Below are 21667 nucleotides of genomic sequence, written 5' to 3'. Positions count from 1 at the left end.
TCTAAAGACTTTGCATATGTTTGCAAACCTCCCAGTGCCCAACTGTGCTCCTGTGCACAAAGATCAATAGTAAGCAATAAAGCCAATCATAAGGGAATCCCCCCATGGAAGCCCGAAAAGGTGACCAACCCATCATCAAACATCAAATGTTATAAAAGTAAACTTTGCATTAGATTTTTAAAGAACATTTTTAAGCTTGCTTCACAAACTTGAACTGTTGCCACTGAGGAAAAATCACATTAAATGGAACAAAAACTGTCACAGAGAAAAACATCATTTTAAAAAGATGTGTCTTCCAGCAGAGGTTTAAGGCCTTCAGAACAGAAGCAAGCAACCTGGAAAACACATGGTGTCACACACACACACACACACACAAACACACACTATTGTCCTGAGAGAAGAGGCTGGCCAAAGTCATCTGGAAGCTTCTACATGCCAATAAATAAATAAAGCTGTAATTAGCAAGGAAAGCAGTGCCACCTGTTGGTGTCCCACCCCAGTGAACTCAGACTATTATATGGAGCGGTGGGACACACCTGAGCCTGCAGAGACTCTGTGTAAATGAGTTGGCACACGCTGAATGCTGTGCGAGAGCATGCGCTCGTAAGTTTTTGTTTCTCGTGGGCCACCCATGTAAGCACGAGTGTTTTGTGCTCCTCCATTTGTATAGGAGCTTACTGAGCATATGTGCGGCTGTAGAGAGAGGGGAATGTTACGTCTGAAATGGGGGTCCAGCTTCATGTCCTGGGGCCCACCTGGCAGCACTGAGCAAACTCAGGGGCAGCTGGCCTGGGGTGGGGGCTGATGATTGGTGTGGGGGAGGTTTAAGAGGGGAAACTGAGGGGGTCTTGCAATGTCCCTGCCCCACCAGAGCCAGACAGTGGGAGGCAGATGGACCAGCCATGGCTACTGCCAGGGGGGCATCAGGGCCACAGAGCTGAGGGAAAGGGCCAGCGTCCTTAGTTTAGAGAGAAGTCAAAAATGATGCACACATGAATAAACAAAGCAATCATAGATTAAAAAAAGAAAATCCCTTAATTGGAATTACTAATCATTTCATATGTGGTGTACTGAATGTGCCACACTTGCCCACATCCCACAGATGTGCGGGAAGTGCGATCAGAGAAAGCACCGAGGAAGATCCCCACCTCATAATCAGGTCTCTTAAAAATCGTTTGCAGTGGCTCCAAAAGGAGTTTTCTAAACCTTGACAGAGTGATGTGCAGGAACACTTTGCTGTGAGACTGACAAAGTCTGTTGTGACTGTGCGCTGGAGCTTGATGGAGCCGGAAGCAGCCACCGGCTCCTGCAGTCCAGAGAGCCACAGATGCTCCACTGCTCGAGTGTTGACTCTCTGTAATTTGTTTGCTCTAATTTGTTTTGCCGTGCCAGGGGAGTTCTGATTTTAATTCTGCTCTGTGTGTGTTTACCCCTCTTTGTGGATCACTGATCTGCTAAGCACGGAGAGAATGAGAGACAGTCAAGAGAGGAGGGTGGGCAACTCACACAACCAAATTAAAAAAAGAAGCAGTGCAGATTGTTTTAAGCTCTGGCAGCCCCTTCAGGCCCAAAGGCCTAGCTTGCAGCCTGCACCTGCTCCGTCCCCCGGGAGTCTGGTTCCTGAACCATGGCCCTTGTTTCTCCTCAAGCCCCCTATCCCAGCATCCCCTAGTCCCCTTTGCTTTTCTCCTCTCCTCTGCAACTTCGGTGCCTTTCATTCCCATTTCCTCTCTTCTCCTGTTTGGTGGTAGCTCCCCATCCCCAGCCTGTACACCACTCCTCTGCTCTGTACCACCTGCTCCTCTTCTTTTCCCACTTCCCCTCTGCTGCCCTGTTATTTTATCTTCATATTTCCTCCCAAATAATCCCCTTCCACCTCCCTCCTCCACCTCCCGTCCCTCCTCCTGCAGCTTGCTGTCTGGCATCTGAATGAATTCTGGGCTCTGCAGCATCATCAACCCATGAAAAGCATCAAACTCATGAGGACCACTTGTTCAAAACTGTCAATGATGTTCTTTATTGAAACTTTCAAGTCACTCCACTTTTTAAACTTCATATATTCGGGTCTGTCAGTCTGTATATTTACACCCCACTATTTGCAAAGTTCCAGAAACATCTCATTATACTATGGCTTTTTTTTAAAGCAGTCTAGCTGTGGTGCTTCTAGATACGATGACTGACAAGCAAGTCAGTCAGGTTGCGGCGGGTTGGACCAGCGTGAGATCGCAAAACACACGGAAGAACATGTTCTGTTATAGCTGTTACTGCTGGATCCAAACCAGACTCATGTACTCGGGCTTCATTCAGCGTCTTTGAAATGCGCCAACATAAAAAACTAAAGTTCCATCTCAGCAGACGCTTCGTTTTTGGTCATCTAAGTACATCAAAAATGGATTTGACTTTTGGTTTCCTTGTTTATAATTTTGTTATGTTGAAAACTGCAGTTACCCAAGCAGTATAAGGAAAAATTACACCACCAGCACATGTTGCTGCTGTAAACAACATTCGGCCTCTGTTTAAACTTAATCATGAATATAGCTTCTCCTGGAAGAAATGTTGTGGTTTTACTGTAATTCAGTTCCTCAAATCATTGCTAAACTGGTCTGTACTACTTTAATTATTTGTGAACAGACCGGCTTTCTCAGCAAATATCTGTATAAAAAGAAAACAAACTACAAGAAAAGAGGCCAAAATATGCTGCAACTGCTCAACTGTGGCAACTGTTTATTAAATTTTAGTATTTTTAACACTGCTTAGGGTTGCTTTTCATAAAAATTGGTGAAAAGGTTGGTATAAGCAAAAAAAAAAGGGCTGTTAGTTGATTTATAGATCCTTCTTTTATTTGCTAATCTTAATCCAGGTAAAATATACCAAATAAAATTAAAAGTGTGATCTCTAAGGATGCACAAAAGGATAAAAATGCATTATGTTTGGAAAAGGAAACTCAAATCCAGAGTTTGTCCAACTTTTTAGCTCCTTTTTTGCATGTGACACTCACATCATTCTAGCACTGAGAATCATCTAATCCAATGTTTTGTTTTTCAGTGCTCCAAAATGAATAAATTAAGTAATTAGATATTGGGAATAAGCATGACCTGCCCCTGAAAATTCTGTACATTTTATTTATCTTGCATGTACTATATTTGTTCCAACCATCACATTTCCATTCTGAGCACCACTAGCAAAATGGGACAGTTTGTGTTTCGACTCAAGAATTTTACACGCATCCCCGACTCAGTCTGCAAAGACCTTTGTATCGCCTGCCACCATGACGAGCATTCCAACCCATAACATTCAACTAACCATCCATGTAAGCTGCGCAGTGCTCTCACAGGCTTTATCTTTAAGAATACACTTCATGTCCTGCTGTACATCTGTAGTCGTCTCTCATTTGGCCTGTTCTGTGGCTCCACAGCAGACTCCTCACCCTGAAAAAAGGTGAAAATAAATTTCCACTAGTGCAAAACATATTCTCTCTTTGAGAGCAATTAGAAAACAAATATGAACAAAGAAACATATTTGACACAGAAAGTCAAATTAATAAATACATGGCACTAATAAATCATATTACAACAAAAATCACTGTAGGGTGGTTTTACCACTTTAAGAAAAAAATAAAAATCTGAGCACTAAGGCTGGTTTAATGCTGCGCTCAGTTTGGGTACACAAGTATGCATGCACGCTCACATGACACCAACATACCTAATGACAGGTCACATGACTACTAAACTATGCAGGTCTTCCTGCAAGAATAGATATTTTTGACAGAATGGAGAAAACAAGATGATTGCCAACACTACCTTGTGGTAAAAAATAAAGAACTACACCTCAATAACAGAAGAAGGTGCTGGTATAATTAAATCTCAATAGATTTGGTGCAAGCAAAGTTACTTGCAGGAAAGAAACAAAAGTAATGGCTGTAATGAAACAGGCACAAATCTGCTCATTTTCCCTCATCGCTAGTCGACGGCCCTGCGTGTGAAGTTTTGTTGAAGTCTGATGGAGACGTTTCCCATTTAGGATACAATTTCCTCCCACAAAAGCAGCATTAAGAAATGACATGACGATCCATGTGAGACACGATCTGGCGCTCAGTGTTGTCTGTGTTTGCTATTCAGCGCACGGATGGTAAACAGCAGAGACACGACAGCTGTTCCTTTTATGCCACGTGATCAACCTCCACCTGTTTGAACGGGTGTTTGCGTTGCAGTGACACTGGCAGAGTGGCGATTAGTTGCATCATTTCATCACAAGCGAAGTGCCACCTGTTTTCCCTGCAACACTCTCTCTTCTTCGATACGTTTTCCTCACAAGATCAGACATTTACTTTGCGTTCACCTTCCACAGCTACTTCTGATCTGAAGACGGGACAAATAAGGCAAAGAGGAACTGCGCCGGGGGCAGTTCTGACGGTACAGGAGGGGACAAGCCACACAGCAGCATGTGCAGCAGGATGAGGTTCTGTTTGCATCCTCTGCATACAAAAACCCAGGGACTTGCAAAGTGCCGGGTGAAGACGCTGCAATAGTTTCTCCAGATGATTTTCCACCCAGATTCTGTGGAACTACACAGAAGACTGTTGACCCTCCTGTTGTTCAGTCAAACCTCCAGATCCGGCATAGACTCCTCTTTTAGCGGAATGTCATTTTCAGACCCTGTGCCCATGTCTGAGTCAAAGAGGGAATGGTCGGAGTCAGGGGTGGCTGTGTGCGAGTGTCCCCCTGAGTGGCTGCTGCCATCACTGTCGTCCAGCGTGTCAGTCCTGGAGAAGAGGCCGAAGTCCAGCAGACCAGCGGGAGTGCTGCTGCTGCTCTCGCTTTCTCCATCGTAGTACATGTCCTCCACCTCCACGAACCACTCGGGCCAGAACCTCCTCCGCATCCGCTCACAGAACATGGCCAGATTGATCAGCTCTCCTGCGGATGAACCAGTTACACCAGACCTCAGCTGAAACATACAGATAAGGAGCTCAGCACTCTATTCCTCAGTCATTTTTTGGTAGGGTGTCTTCAACACAAAAGCCATTCAACATGAATTATTCATCAGAATTCAAAATATATATTTTGCTATTAGAATTTTTAAAATTCTTTCTATAAAATAAAAATGTTCATTCAATTGTGATGAAGCAGCTGCGACATTACAACAATGTTGAAGAACATTACTGCCATCTAGTGGATAAAATAAAAAATATATAAAATCTTATTCAGTGTGAAACTTTTCAGTGCAAATTTTGCACATTTCTTTATAATCTCATCTAATATTTAGCTTTGGAGCATATAAATATTGGGACAAATAAGCACGTAGATTTTGGATTATAAATGTGCTTTTACTGAATGTGCACATGGTTGAAAACAGATGACAGCAATTAAGACTTTCCTCAAAGTGTTTTGAACTCAAACGATTTTGTTTGTGAGGACATCAGCCATCAGATTCCCTTTAGTTTTTTCTTTTTGTTAATTTGATTGTCTTCAACTCTATTTGGTTTATTTAGCTTATGTGGCATTTTAAGGATAACCTTGTAACACTTTTGGAAGGTTGAAACTGTTCAGCATTCTGCAATTTATTTTAAAAGATATTTTTTTGGAGAGGTTTACTTTTTTGAGTATTTATATACAGCACAGCTTTTCCAACATCATTCCTGTTTTTGTTTTTTTAAGAGGTTTATTGCTTGAATTTGTGAATTGAAATGAGTGTTTAATTAAACAGTAATATATGCCATAACACAGAAGTCCTTCAACCTGGCCAAATAGAAAAGAAATTCAGCAAAGAGTTTGAGTTCCTGCTCTTTTGACTTCCATTCTAACATCTGATAAGAACTTTCTGCTGCTGTCCATCCATCTTCTGAACTTGCTTTATCCCTATCAGGGTCACAGGGTTGCTGGAGCCTATCCCAGCTACAGTTGGGGCAAAGGTGGGGCACATCCTGGACAAATTTACTAGTCCATTGCAACACTGCTGTTATTACTTTCATGAATGTCAGTAAGTGCTGTATAACATAGTAAGCTGGTTGCACAGCTGCAGACAGCAGTTCGTGTCTCACGCCACAAACATCAGCACAGACCTTTGATTTTTACTGTTGATCCTTATTCAAAAACGTGAAGAGAAATACTTCTGGTCCCCAACAAAGGCTGACCTTTGATGAGTTGCTCCGGTGGGGTCCCAGGCAGGGTCCACATGGCCTGAGCCAGATGTCCAAACACCGTAGCATCCAATGTGGAAATCTTGGAGCCCATAAAATATTTCTTGTCCCCTTTAGAAAAGACAGAACACAAAATATTGACGCAGAGACACCAGTTACTGCAGAAGAGAGTTCATTTAAAGAAGTCCACGGAAATGTTTACACTTACATTTTTACAGCAACTAAACATAAAAAAATAATAATTTTTATGTTAAATGACTGGCTTTGTCGTCTTAAAAACATTTTACCAGCAGCAAAACATTCAGTTGCTGCCTTCACTGACACTTTGTACATTTGTGTGTAAGATAGAGTGACAGGATAAAGTTGAGGAGAGGATTTGTCATCAAATAAAATTCATCCAACAGTTTGCAAATCTTTAATTTTAAAGAGAAACTTTGAATTCCTATTCTTTTAAAGTCCCCCCCCCTCCTTCCGATGATTTTTGATCTATTGTAAAAACGATCCAAGTGGTCCTATAATTATGATTATGCCGTTTTCAGCCAAAATCAATGTGTAATTTTCTAGGATATAGTTTCTGCAAAGCATTAGAAATCCACCTCTAGTTGTGGGAAGGACTGTTGGTGCAGCGTAATCCCTTTCCCTTCACCGACAACTGAGCACTTTCTGTGTACAACCCCAACCTAACATTAGCGGTGCAACAAAAATGGCGAGCAATATTGGAGCCAACCAGTTTTACAGTTTAGATCCAGATTCCAGCACAGACGAGGAAAATGAAGATGTTCATGGATGTATTTGTCAGCTAGTGAGTGCATCAGAGCTTGTGGCCCTCCCAGCGTATTTTCTACATAATAAATAAGACCTTTTTCAAACAGCATCTGCTCCTGATTCACAACGATTCAATTTAAGAAATACTCAGAAATGCCATTTTTAACTTATTTTTCCTAATATTCAACGACCACTTTTTTCAGTAAACCTTACTAGTACCGGGTTGGTCCCACTCTTGCCTATAGAACTCCCTTAATCCTTGGTGGCATTGATTCAACAAGGTTCAGGAAACATTCCTCAGAGCGTTTGGTCCATATTGACATGACAGCATCACACTGTTGCAGCAGATTTGTCGGCTGTACATCCATGATGCCAATTTCCCGTTCCATCACATCCCAAAGGTTCTCTATTGGGTTGAGATCTGGTGACTGTGGAGGCAATTTGAGTCCAGAGAACTCATTGTCATGTTGAAGAAACCAGTCTGAGATGATTCCGGCTTGATGACATGGAGCCTTATCCTGCTGGAAGTAGCCATCAGAAGATGGTTTACTGTGGTCATAAAGGGATGGACATGGTCAGCAAAAATATTCAGGTAAATGGTGTTGACTTGCACAGCACTTTTCTACCTTCCTCGAAGTCCCAAAGCGCTTTACAGTCACAGTCCCATACACACACACATTCAAACACGGATTGCAGTTCTGCTGCTGAACGCTGGCACCACCTTCCACCAAAGGCAAGGTGGGGTTCAGGACAAGGACACTTCAATATATGGGCGGGCAAGTCAGGATTCTTCCTCACTGCAACCTTCTAGTCAGAGGTCGACCGCCCTACCGCAGCACCGCAGCCAACCCGTGGTTCGGGCTGTGGCGTTGTAATCTACTCAACTGCTACTAAAAATGTGCCAAGAAAATTTCCCACACACAATGACACCATCACCACCAGCCTGAACAGTTGATACAAGGTAGGATGGATCCATGCTTTCATGTTGTTGATGCCTAATTCTGACCCTACCATCTGACTGTGGCAGCCGTAACCAAGTCAAGCCTTCTATTGTCCAGTTTTGGTGAGTCTGTGTGAATTGTAGCCTCAGTTTCCTGTTCTTAGCTGACAGGAGTGGCACTCGGTGTGGTCTTCTGCTGCTGTAGTCCATCTGTTTCCAGGTTGGACGTGTTGTGGGTTCAGAGATGCTCTTCTGCAGACCTTGGATGGAACCAGTGGTTCTTTGAGTTCCTGATGTCTTTCTATCAGCTGGAACCAGTCTGGTCATTGTCCTCTGACCTCTGGCATCAACAAGGCATTTCCGCCCACAGAGCTGCCAATCACCGGATTATTTCTCTTTTTCAGACCATTCTCTGTAAACCCTAGAGATGGTTGTGGGTGAAAATCCCAGTAGATCAGCAGTTTCTGAAATCCTCAGACCAGCCTGTCTGTCACCAACAACCATGCCACGTTCAAAGTCACTTCAATCACCATTCTTCCTCATTCTAATTCTCAGTTTGAACTGCAGCAGAACATCTAGACCAAGGATTCCCAAAGTGCAGCCCGGGGGTCAATGGCGGCCCGCGGGAAGATTTTTTGTGGCCCTCAATAAATCCTAATTGATGGTTATTAAACCAGCTGTAGATTAATTGGAAAAATATTGTTTCGTGGTTTCTGGTGACATCTGCAGGAAAAAAAAGGTCATTACACTTGGGTGTTAATGGTACAGCGTATTAATTTCACCACAAGAGGGTAGACAACATTTTCTATGTTACTGCCTCTGTGAAAGGAAGGACCGTGACAACAGAAGTAGAAAATTAATCAGAACCCGAGTCGGAGAGAGAACCAGAGCAGGTTCCTTTGAGGAAAAATGTTGTGTTGGTGAGGAGAAAAAGAGATTTCAAGCTAAGTGGACAAATGCTTACTTTGTCGTACCTCATGGGCAGAATAAAGTCTTGTGCCTGATTTGCCAGCAGGTCAATGCAAAGCTCAAAGAATCCAATATAAATCGTCACTATGTTACAAATCATAAAAACTATAGCAAATTTACCGGCGAGGAGCGCAACAATAAGCTCCAGCAACTACAACGAGGCTATGCTGCACAGCAGATAATGTTTACAAAAATGGCTAAATCCAGTGAAGCTGTGAGAGAAGCGAGCTACGTTGTGGCTTTGGAAATGGTCCGGCGTAGCAAACCCTAAAGTCACGGGGAGTTCGTAAAAAAAAAGTAGCTGACATTGTTTGTCCAGAACAAAAGAAAAAGTTTGAATAATTAAGTCTGTCAAATGACACAATTACTAGAGGAGTTGAAGATCTGGACAGCAACCTCCAACCTCAACTGGGAAAACATCTGGAGGGCCTGGTTAATTGTACAAATGAAACTTGGCCATTAAAGTTGTAAAAAACAACTTTTTCTATTTATCCAATTTTTTTTTTCACCAAAATTGACCCCCACTGGTTTAGACTCTAGAGACCATGTCTACATTCTTCAATGCATTGAGTTGCTGCCATGTGATTGGCTGATTAGAAATTAGCAGTGACGAGCCGCTAGACAGGTGTACAAGACAAGGTGCTCAGTGAATGTCATTGTCCTCCATTATCAGAAAGATGCTACAAGAACATGTTAAAAACACCAAAAACAGTTTTTTATAGGAGTGGTTCTTTAACTGAAACATGTACAATACATGAACACACTATATCAATTCAAGCATCTGTAATTGTAATTGTATCATTTGACTAACTAAGCAATGTTCTCTGGGATTTGGAAATATTTTTGCGAAAAACTGGGATAAATTTATAGATGATACAGGTAAAATACAATTTTTGTGTTTAATTTTTCATTTTGTCCAAAATCAGCAGTGTTTGACTTTAGGGTATTTTAACTCAATTCTGATGCTCTCATTTAAAGAATTGGAAAAAATTAGATTTTGCTATGGTAAACACAGGTGTGGAGTAAGATTGCAGGTGTGGGAGCTTTCTCATACCCAGCAGTGTGGCCAGTGTCCTCAGGTCCTTCTCCATAAGCCTGTAGACCTCCTCCTTGGAGAAGCGTCCAATGCCGTGGCCATACATCTCTCTGCGCACCATGCTGCAGTTCAGGTGGCTCAGCAGCCACTTCAGTGTGTCGCTCAGAGGCCCGCTCATGGACAGCAGCTTCTGGGTCTCCTCCAGGTTGTCCACCCACTGGCAGTAGGCTATTGTCCTGGAAGAAGACAAAATGTAGTTGGTCTGATTAAAAACTGACCACTTTTAAAAATGTCTACTTCTTGGTTAATAAATAATCTGACTATTTTGATGTAAATGAATGGACAATCTCTCAGAATATGCTGCACAAATCCACTGGAAGTCCTCATTCAGCAGCAATCTTAAATCCTGAAACAGTTTCCTTCTACATGTAGGAAATTATTGGAGAAAAAAAGTTTCCAAAACATCTTGAAACTAGTTCAATGAAACAAATCTTTTCTCAAAACAGACTGACTTCACTGATCGACTAAACCAACAAAATTCTGCTGGACTTCCTCCCAATTTTTGTGCAATACTAATGTGAGGTTTAAACGGAAGTTTGTTACAAACTCAAATTTTTCTTATAACATTTTATGTCCAACTTGAGATCCAGCTATCAGTTTAACAACAAATTTAAAATCTTTTGAGTCACACAGCAGCCCCATCTTCTAAACGAATCAAGCGCAAAAAAGCAGCAAAAACATGAAATGCGTCCCTATTGCATTTACATACAATATTTAAACTGTAATACAAAAAAACTGCAAAACAACATTCCTTCTTTACATTTCCTGTTTTAATAAAAACATGTTAGAGATTTAAAAACAAAGCATTTCCAAACCAAAAATGTGATTCTCAAAGTGCTACTAGAGCTGTTGTGATATCAGTGCAGATTGTGCAACAACTTTCAAGGCATCACTCATCAGATCCGAGAGATAAAGAAACCAAATAACAAAATATAATAATAAACAAAATTAAATAAAACAAAAAAACAAAGTGAGTCTACTTGATTTAGCAGAGCAGGTAGAATCATGATTTGACTCAAGAGAAAACGTTATTTATGAAGTTGTACAATATGCAATACAAGGCCTACCAAACAACAATATCAAAAATAAAAATGAGATAATTAGTGTCTCTCTTCAGGGGTAAAGACTCCAGTTTAAAGCTAATAGAGGCAAGAAAATGTTTCCTTGTGACTTCAATCTGCTGCTGTCAGACTCCTCAGATGCTCGTTTGTTTTGGTAAACCTTTTCATTAAATCTATAATTTTAGCAGCTTTCTTAAAACGTTGAAGGAATTAATGCTACACTAACTTATTACTGACTTTAATCATGAATTCATCTCCAGCAGGTTTGATTATTTTAACAGTCGTGCAGTGATGCGGCTGCAGTTCCTCCAGGATGCCGCTGCTCGGGTCCTGACTAAAACCAGGAGGACTCCCTGTAGCACAGAGAAAAGACCTTCAAAGTATTCTGCTAGTGTGAAGGTCGCGATGGCTTGGTGCCAGAGTATATCTCTGACATGTTGGTCCTACAAGAACCACCTGAAACCCAAAGAAACTCTGGGACAGACCTTCTGAAGGTGCCCAGAGTCAGGACTTAAGTGGAGCAGGATCTCAATCTTCTTGTGACAATCAATGTGACAATGTTTAATGTGGTCCTAATGGTCCTCACCCCTGGCTAATCTGTGCTCCGGTATCTGACCGTGTACCTCTTCTCTGGCTAGTCTCTACTACTGCTCCTAGACCTGGCTGTGGATCCTGTCGCTAGCTCGTCTCGCGCCCCCAAGCGTCCCCTGACTTCATCTGGAGGAAGTTCATCTGCTGGACTATTTAAACATGTGGCTGTAGATTTAGATAAATTAATTCTCGCTAAGAGTTCTGGTACGTCGCCTCTCAGTCCTGGGGGAGGGATCCCTCCTTCATGTGGACACCCCTGAGGTTTCTTCTTTTTTCCAGAATCCAACTTTTTAGGAGTTTTTTCTTACCGCAAAGGGGGGTCTAAGGTCAGGGATGCCCAGTTTAGTTTAGTTTGTTTAGTTCAGTTTAGAATGTTCCTATTGAATTCTGTGTATTCATCATCCTTATGATTTCATGTTCACTTTACAATTACCGGTACAAAGCCCCATTGAGACGACTGTTGTTGTGATTTTGGGCTATATAAGTCAAATTGAATTGAATTGAATTCAAAACGGTTCTATTCATACTACAACCGCTGAAAGTCTGTTTCAGCTCTCGTTTCTTTTTCATTCTTATTTCAAAGAAAATTTGATTTTACTCTCTGCAGGCTTTTTAATTGCCTTTTTTCTAAAGCACTTTGAATTTGAATTACCTTGTGTATGAAGTCTTATTATTATTCAAATTCATATTCAAATAAAGCTGCTTTGCCTTTTAGACACCAGCTTATCACCACTTATCCTCCACATGCTCCACTTACCATATCACTGCTTTTTATCACACCCTCAGTGAAATCCTCTGTAATCTCATTAAAAAGATGTTTAAAACCAGGGGGGAAAAAAAGCAGAAAAAGCATCTGTTTTTTCCTTAATCTAAGAAGTTTGATGTGGAATTGTGTAAAAAAAAACACATGTTTAATGACAGATTCAAACCTCTGAATTTTCCTAACAGCACAGCTCTGGATCTGTTAACGTCAACCTCCTCCTGATCAATAAAGTGCACGGCTGTCTCTACCACTGTTACCATCAGTAAAAAATTTAAATTTTTAGGCAGACTGATCACTGTTACCATCAGTAACAGTGATCAGTCTGCCTAAAAATTTACTCCCACACACACACACGGACCTTACTGCCTGCTTTTAAACGGATAGTATAAGAGAACCTTGCTCTCAAATACCTGTAAACTCATGAAATTCATATAATAAGAAGAAACTACTGGTAAGAATTAAAGCACTATTTGGAGTCTCTTTTTTTTTCCAGTAAATGGCTTAGCAGTCATCCACACCCACCACCTCCACTACACACACACACAGACACAGATGAATAGTAAAGGTATTATTATGTTCTTATTACATTTGCTTCAGAGCTCAGGGGTCTGTTTTTTATTTGCAGACGTGTTTGTTTTTCTCCAAAAAAACATTAAAATTATCTTCAAAAGCAAAAGCAGCTAAACATGCTCCCATGCTCTCAATGAAAAAAATCTGAGCTTTGCTGGTTGCTGCTGCAGGACACAGCAGCATGACCTTCTCCCCGACCTGACAGAAGTGTCATCATCCTCTGCAGTCTTCCTCACTGCTCAGCCGAAGACCTTCAGTTGAAACCCCTGATCTGGACAAAGTTTGTTTCCACTGCTCTGTCATGACTGCATGATCCCATAACGGCCTCCCCTTTGTTCCCAGGTGTGACTGTTTAACAGGCACAGACATGTTTTACAGGGACACAGAGAAAAAGCAAAGTGTTAACACTTGACAAGTCAACAGGTCAGAAGGAGGAAGGGAATGAAGAAATGTTCTGCTGATTTAAAGCAGATCACAGTATTTTTCTATTTCAAAGTCAGCCTGTTAACACATGCAGCTTAGTAAAGCTGAAGTCCACCTTAAAAAAAGAACTCTGTCCATCATAAATCTATATTTAACATATTTTCTGAAACGTTCTTATCATAAAGCAGCAAATTAATTAACGCACTCTATCGAAGCAAATTGATGCATTTTTTAACACTTGACACCAAAAATCTCTACAAAAAAGCAACATTTATGTGCAAAGACAGGAGCTTAGTGTCTGAGTGCTGAGTGGGAACCTCTTCTAGGCTCTTCTGCAACATTTTTGGAAGATCTTCCACAACCACATCAAAACATTCATGATGTCACATTGACAGACAGCTGTGCTGATCTCCATTCTTGCTCCTCAAGTGTTTTACAAATAATGATAAACTACATAACCTGGTATGTTAGAAACCAATTGTCTGCTTGCTGAAGGTATTTTGCTCAGGGAGAATCAATGATCAAGCTAATGTTTTCATCTGCATTTTTTTTTTACCTTTAACCCTTAAGAACCCACGGTGACATTAGCGTACCATAAGAGCATCAGAAAGGTTTTCTATGGTCCACTTGGTCTGTGGTATATCCCACATAATGATCATTTTAAGGGGAATGGATCTGGATTCTGATGGGTTAAAACAGCGTTTAGTTCATGTTCAATGGAATAGAAAAAAATCATTTAAAGACATCTGATCCACACTGAACAGAAAGACTGCTTAGTAAAAATAAAGATGACTGAATCTTCAGAAGACATTTATTATTTTTTAAATAATATACTTTCAAAATGAATACTTTTTTAATCTGACACATTGTTCAGATACAAAGTTTTTAAAGGTCAGCCTCCTGCATTTCCTTCTTAGAACCACCAGGGTGGCTAAGTGGCGCCGCTCATCTGTATCGAACCACAACAAGAGCAGCATGTTGCCACACTGCCCTTCGTGGACATAAATTATTCAGTCAATAAGTCTATATGTGGTTCTGAACATGGCAGGGCGGAGCAGCAGAGGAAGGAGAGACGGCAAGAGGAAGAATGTGGGTCACATGGATGACCTTTGGAGTGAAATTCCCTGTTCAAGACAAACTTTGCACATTTTAAAAATGAATGTTTTCCTTTACTAGAATCTCTAAAACCTCTGATTGTTCAAAGTGAACCCTGGCTTAATAAACGGAGGCCGATCTGGAGCAGCTGTGGTGAGGACGGAGTGTGTGATGGCAGGAGAAAGACAGAGCTTTTTAGGTAATGGAAAACATGGAGAGTGTGTGGTGATAACAATTTCCTGGCAGCGGTGGAAGCAACAGAAGAAGCAGCGTGTCCCAGGGGGGCTGGAGTGACTCACTGCAGACACGATAGAGGGAGAGCTGCACAGAGGGCATGGACAGTGTCCGCTCAGGCTGGAGGCAGGCATGTGTCTGTCGCGCTTAAGTTAGGATGGTATCCATGCAAACGGCCAAACGCACATTATGCCATTTCAAACCAAGGAAGCTGATCTGTCTCTGCTTTCTGTCACTTTTCCATCTCTCCAACTCGCTCTGTAAATTTCAACCCTGCAGTTTTGACATTATATTGCTGATATACGGGAGAGGAAAGCCAAACAAACAAATGCTTAATGAACCAATATTGATAACAAAAAGGCTGACATAACCACATGGGGTTTGTTCCTTGTTTCTTAAAGGTTACAATGTCAATGCTTTCAAAATAACAATTTGATTTTTCGAGCCTCATCATGCCTCATCCCCTCACCAGTACAAATGCTCCTCCACCATTTTCGTGACGGCTCTGGACACGGCTCTCTCCTGGGGGGTTAGGTTCTTGTTCAGGTTGACCCCCAGCTTCTCCTCCAGAAAATCCACTATGAACTCGGAGCCGGACACCTGCTGGTGGTTGTACTCGATCCACGGCATCTTTCCCTGTGGTGACAGCCTCCCGTCGAAGTAGTTCTGCGGAGGAAAACAGCAAACGTCAAAAAATGCAGACCTTACGGGGTCCTCTTATTTAAAACTTTGTGTTGGACAGTGAGGAGCAAATGAACCGCTTAAGGTTAGTGTTTACAACTACTGCTTATCTACTGTTGCCTTGGATAATTGGGGTTAAAAGCCAAACATCATTTTTATTTATGTAAATAAATAAACATAGTTTTTATTTGAGTCTTAAATGTATTTAAGATCTTTTTCTAAGATCAAATTTGTCTGTCATTCTTGGAAATGTCTCCTAACTCTAAATGCTGCAGAGTACAAACAGTTAAAATCAGGGCATTGGATTTCATAGTCAACATTTTGTGTGTTTATTTTCATTTTTTCATTTATAGCTGCCGGTGCTTCACAGCAAGAAGGCTGCTGGTTCAGATCCTAGATAAGAACTTCCTGTGTGGAGTTTGCACTTTTTTCACAAGATCCAAAACAATGTCTAAAGTCCCAGTTTAATCATCCTTGATCTATTCTGAAATTGTTTTAATTATGATTATGCCGTTTTTAGCCAAAATTCAAAACCCTCTCAGGACATAGTTTATGCAGAGCAGCAGTAGTTTGTTAGAAATTCACCTCAGAGTTTTGGGCAGCACCCTTCGCATGGATTAAGCCCACCCCTACTTCTGGTCATCCATCTGTTTTCCACGCTCTCCTGCTAGCTTACAGTCCCTCCTACCCCCAACCTAGCATTGGCGGTGCGACAAAAATGGTGAGCAATATCAGAGCTATCCAACCGTACATTTCTGATCCAGATTCCAGCTACGACTAAGAAAACACAGACGTACATGGATCTATTTGTCTACCAACAGATGCATCAGAATGGGGCGGAGCAGGGAGACTGTAGCCCGCCCAGTGAATTTTCTACATCACACCTATAAGCTATTTACACCATAGTTTTTTCATCTGCTCCTGATTCACAACGATTTAAATGAAGAAATACTCTGAAATGCAAATTTGAGCTTAATTTTCTTTATAAATGTCCTGCATTATGAGAAAAATGCCATGAACATGTAAAAAACACTGTTTGCATCGAAGAAGGTCTCTCATAGAGAATGTGGTGAGTCCTACTGAGGCGAGCATGTTGGAAACAGCCGTTAAACCTTTATGAAATAATCTTTTTTTTGATTGTTTCCTGTTTTAATCTCTTGTCGTGCTTCAAACTGCCGCCAAGTGCACATTTCCAAAATAGATTATCTCTGGAGGAGCTTTGTGAGTGAACACAAAGCCTCACAACCTTAACTCCTGAATTTCACTAAAAAATATGTCCAAGTGTGAACAAACTTCAAGTTCAATTTTTTCATCATTCATTAACTTTAGAAACTACCAAAGAAAGTTGGAAAATGTCACAATGTTAATTAGTTGACATCCTGTATTCTGGAGCTACCTGATAAGGCAGATCCGCCATGCGCAGGTATGTCTCTATTTTCAGGCAGAAGGGCGAGAGGCTAGGAACGCCATTCTTTGGTCTGGAGAACTGATGGAGGATAATGGCGTCTTTAGAGTCCAGCTCCTGCTCCTTCCTACATGGACAAACAGGGAGAAAAGCGCATCCTTAAAAAACGCGCCAAAGGTTTCAGCTGCAGTTCATGAGCCAAACGAGCGTGCTGCTTCTTGTTCTTGAACCAGCATGTCAGAAGATATACTTTAGGACACTGACAAAACTACTAAAATTTAATTTGAATGATGCAACGCATTCCTGTAGAACGCAAAACCTGTAGAGTCACCAAGAGCTGTGATGAGAGGAGAAGAGAAATATTTGAAGCAAAAGAGAATGAAATGTTTGCTGAAGTCCAAAACATCAACAGCGGCCTCAAAAAGGAATAATATACAGAAATTTAAATGAGATAAATGTGAAAGCTGAATAAATCTAAACTCTGCACCCCTAAAAAACATTTGTTTTTAGGTCAAACATGTAAGATAAAAGTCCATTCAAACACACAACCCACTTTTTTCCATCATAAGGCTTTCATTTTTCATTATGAGACTAAAATAATCCAAAATTCCCAATTCCAGGTGGGTGAAAGTGTTCAAAATGCTCAGACCAGTTCAGATCTAGACTCTACTGAGAAACTTGAAGAGGGACTGGAAATTAGTAGTTGACTTTTTGATAAAGACGGTGAATGAAACTTAAAGGAAGCAGCAGGGATGTTTCCTGAAAAGAAAAAAAGATTAAGCTGTAAACCAATCAACCTGAGAGCCATCAGATGCCCTGTTTGTCTCCAAGGTCAGTAGGTTGTCTGTAGTGATCACAAACGGTCTGAAAAGAAAAAAAGGAATCTGTGGTTCTGTTTTTAGTGTCTGAAAAACCTTTCTCTGGGGAACATACTGTACCTGTTCCTCACATGCAGGTTATTGTTACATCAAGACTGGCCGACAGAGTTCTGGAAACCAAACTAAATCAAAGGTGAAGTGACATGTTTGGTCATTGTTTCTGTTGGTTTGTACAGATTTTGTTGTCCTGATTGAGCTCAGTGCAAATAAAAAGTCTGTGATGATGGAAAAGGAACGCACAATAATTGAAAAAGCAAAACTTGTTGGTTTTGTTAATGGAATTGAAAAAGCAGGATGTTTACATCAGACATTAAATCATTAGAACTTTTCAACAGTGCAATACAATCATCCAGCACTTATTTTTTTTCTAAATTTCTGCGGCTTTAGTTTAGACATTTATCTTGTTAAGTACTGCACTGGCCATTACTATAGCAGAGAACACTATTCGATTATACTATATTGTATTACACTACATTACATTATGCTACATAATCTTCTTCTTTCTCTCTCTCTCGGCTTCTCCCATCAGGGGTCGCCACAGCGAACAAGTCGCATGGTAAACTTGGCAATGTTTTACACCGGATGCCCTTCCTGACGCAACCTTCTCAAACTGGGCTTGGGACCGGCACAGAGGTAGAGAAGGGAACATGGAGCAGCCCGGAGTCGAACCCTGGTTTCACGGACGGAAGGCGCCGCAAACCAGCACGAGCTAAACCGGCTCCACTTTATGCTATATAATAATATATTCTATTATATCGTATTGTATTATATTACATTACATTACATTATATTTTTCTTATAATAATTGGGATGACTGAAATTACTTCTACTTTATTCTAAATTGTGAAGTTGCTTATACTTAGCTGTGGTTTGAGAAAACGTGATAATTAACTTCCCTGTTATTAAAAAGAACGTGAAAACAGAACAAAAGCAAGAGGGATATTTGGAATCCAAATGACGTTTTTGCTGGTTCAGATATCTGGCTTGTTGGAGCCGACCTGTTTACTTGTAGAGGTAAGGACTATGTTTCTAGGACTAGCATATGTAGATGATACAGCTGATTGATCATATTGCACCATTGTTTGGCCTTCCTATGAGTGATGCCACATAAATACAAAAATATTTGGGCTTGTCCTGGGCTCGCAGAGATTTCTCCTATTTCTGTAATTCTTTTAACAATGTAATCTTGATGTGGATGTGTTGATTTCCAAAGACTTTCAGTCTGAGTAAGTAACATTGTTTTTTTTAGTTCAAAACCTTTTTATGCCTTTGACTAAGTGGAGAGCTTCTATTTTTCTTTTTAGCGAGTGCTATTGAAAGATATTCCTTGGTATTTTCTACAGACTTGATCTCAATAAATTCAAATAATTGTAAGTGATTTTCTAGCCAAATCTTTTTTTTAAATGTTTTTATGTTAAAATTATCTAAAGCCCCTTTACCAACTATTTTGAGACCTGAAAAAAATCAATTTCAATTAAAAAAGATCTATTTAAATGAATAGAAGTGTAACATTTCCCAGTTTAAACTTTAGTTAGGTTATCAGTTTTCTAAATAAATATTGACTTGTAGGATTTGAAAGTCTATTTTTAATTAATACCCTACTTTTCATATTTATGGTTGAATTTCTTTGCTGCTGTGTATGAACTCATCAATAAGCTTACAGGCTGAAACCATCATGATACTTTATGTCGCTGTCCACTCTCACGTGGTGCTGAAACCACTCCAAATCTCTCCATAGCCTGCCAAGAGACTGATGCTGGGGGGTAAAGTCTACTGAGCTCTTTGCTGATCCTTTCTAGTGTGAATGACAAATTAAACAAAATTCCCAAATGTCAATACAAGTCCTTCCCAGAGCATCGTGTGTTTATTTCCGCTGCAGTCTCAGGTATCTGCCTACAACACACCGCGTGCAGATGATGCTGGCAGCATCAGCAGCCTGCACGTGATTCAGCAAGGTTACGCAGCTGTGTGGGGGTGGGGGTGGGGTGGGGGTTGTACTGTATGGGGCCACCGTAACAGGATGTGCAATAATCCTTCTAAATGACAGGGAGGCGTTTTTTTGATCACACAATAATAGCCCCTCTTAATCGCTTCTCCTCAACTGGCTTCATCATTTCATGTATCCCCTTACTTTGGATGGAAGGACAGCTAGAGCAAGCGATCCTGCCCCCCCCCCCCCCCCCCCCCCCTCCGAGCCGTCCGAGCAGGAGCGCGTACGTTGTTTTAGATGGAAGGAGCAACGCACGCGCTCCTGGAGAGTCTGGCACAAGACATGGTTCCCGGGCGCGCGCGTGACAGCCCCGTCGTGTCCTTGGAAGGAGCAAAACAAGGACTGAAACCACAACAATCCCCGCGAGATCTGTGAAGGAGCGGCCTCCTCCTCCTCACTCCGCCTCACGTTTGTGGAGACAGTTGCCAGAGGATGCGATTAGAAACGGAAAACCCATTATGACGTGCTGCTTGTACCTGATAGCGAGCAGCTCGTGCAGGAGGTAGGCTGCGGCGGCCAGCAGGGCTCCCCCTGTGATGTACAGGGTCTTCTTCCACCAGGAGTCCGAGCCCAGAAGCGACATGATGCCTCCGTAGTCCTGCAGAGGAAAGGCGATGATGTATCCATACAAAGATTGCTGCTGCTCGGAGCCGCACAGCCCGAGCGGCAGGCTGTGATTCCGCCCCAGCTCCACCACACACGGCCGGGAGGAGGCGAAGCCAGCCGCCCAGTGCATCCTTCCACCCGCGCTCAGTCTCACCACCACCGCCCCGCGTCCTCCTTCCTGCGGTCCGCCCACAGCTGCATCCGAACCGCCGGTAGACTCTCTACGGCATGATGGCGGAGGCGGAGGCGGAGGCTCAGGGCAGTTCCCCCAGAAAAGTGGAGGGAGTTAACATACTGCCTCTTCCTCTTCGGGATGAAGCTCAGCACTCAGCTGCGCCTGCTGCTGCAGCTTCAGGAAAACATTGTCAACAAATACCGAGCCGCAACATCGTGACTTCCGGCTAAGCATTCCAAAATAAAAGTTGGGCTGCAGATCAAATGCATTTCAGTTTGCATTTGATAAATCAACATTAAATTTACCGTGCCTGCTTATTTTTATTATTGCTCTTGTTGTGTCAATGCTTTAAATCACTTATTTAAGCTAATCACTTTAGCCACTTTAACAATTTATTGACTGTTTTTGAAACTTCAACTTTTGCATCTATTTTAGGAATAATAAGAAAATTACTTTAGTGTTTCCAGAACAAGGTATTCATATTTGCGTTATCAAAGGTAAATGGAAAATCTTATATTTTTAATCATTTTGCCACTACAGTTTTTTGCTATTCTGCTTTACCCACAACATCTGGAGATGTTGGAGCTCCTTTATGCTTTGTTTAATTTTTGCACTAAATAAAAAAATTGAATTTAAGTTTGTCTTTTTAGGTCTGGGTGTCCTTGAAGCAAACAGTTGGCCCTTCTATAATGAGGAACAATGGTGCAAAACAAATGCTGGCCATGCAAAGCCTACTGTACATTACATCCCAGCCAGATGTGCAAAGCCTTTTTGTGCCTCCTCATCAGTTGGAAATCAATAAGATGTTCCTGGATTACAGTTTCCTTCTCAAAAACATCTACCTTAAAAGGTTCTAAAATCCAGTCAGGCACTTCCAGATTCTGAAGATCCCTAAAACGGATCTCCGTGTCAGCTCTGATCATCCTTAAGTGCTGTGTGTAACACAGCAGCTCATTGTCAGTCAGTGTACTTGACACCTGAAAGCAGGTAGAGACAAAGAATTGTAAAAAGAGATTAGTTCCTTAAAAATTTTTTTTAAACAATTTTGATTTAAATAATCCATAGTAATAATAGAGTGATTGTAAAAATAATAATACAGCAAACAAAATAAGAGCCTTTTCTCAGCCTTTGCGAGAGGAAGCATCTTGGCAAGGAAACCATTGTAGTGGTTTTGTATTGATTCAGGGTCACACAATGTTCTGTGTTTCATATTCTCAATAAAGTTAACAAGGTAAAAAAAAAAAGCAAGTGATTGTTGAGATAAAAGTCTTTGTTGCCTAGAAACT

The 21667-nt window shown here is 41.3% G+C and overlaps 1 protein-coding gene across 1 annotated transcript; it reads right to left on the bottom strand.

The window, feature by feature from the left end:
• Positions 1-1990: 1990 nt before the first annotated feature.
• faxcb (failed axon connections homolog, metaxin like GST domain containing b) lies at positions 1991-20593 on the bottom strand. The gene is made up of 6 exons (XM_023964413.2): positions 20077-20593; positions 16724-16859; positions 15116-15312; positions 9868-10085; positions 6134-6250; positions 1991-4916 (listed from the first exon to the last, which is right to left on the bottom strand). The coding sequence occupies exons 1-6, from the start codon at positions 20334-20336 to the stop codon at positions 4600-4602; spliced, it is 1245 nt and encodes a 414-aa protein (XP_023820181.1). The 5' UTR covers positions 20337-20593; the 3' UTR covers positions 1991-4599.
• Between the last annotated feature and the right edge of the window lie 1074 nt (positions 20594-21667).

This window comes from Oryzias latipes, chromosome 16 (assembly GCF_053564925.1).
Source record: "Oryzias latipes strain Hd-rR chromosome 16, Olatipes_Hd-rR_3.1".
Classification (NCBI taxonomy): Eukaryota; Metazoa; Chordata; class Actinopteri; order Beloniformes; family Adrianichthyidae; genus Oryzias; species Oryzias latipes.
The sequence above is the reverse complement of the archived record's forward strand: the minus strand, read 5'-3'. Positions and strand labels throughout refer to the sequence as shown.

Bases quoted from the DNA above. Each gene is read 5' to 3' on its own strand.
- faxcb (XM_023964413.2), bottom strand. From the start codon at position 20,336: ATGCACTGGGCGGCTGGCTTCGCCTCCTCCCGGCCGTGTGTGGTGGAG. The intron at 16,860-20,076 runs GTACAAGCAGCA...TTGTCCATGTAG, and splicing joins CACGAGCTGCTCGCTATCAG to GAAGGAGCAGGAGCTGGACT. The intron at 15,313-16,723 runs GTAGCTCCAGAA...TTTCCTCCGCAG, and splicing joins TGGCGGATCTGCCTTATCAG to AACTACTTCGACGGGAGGCT.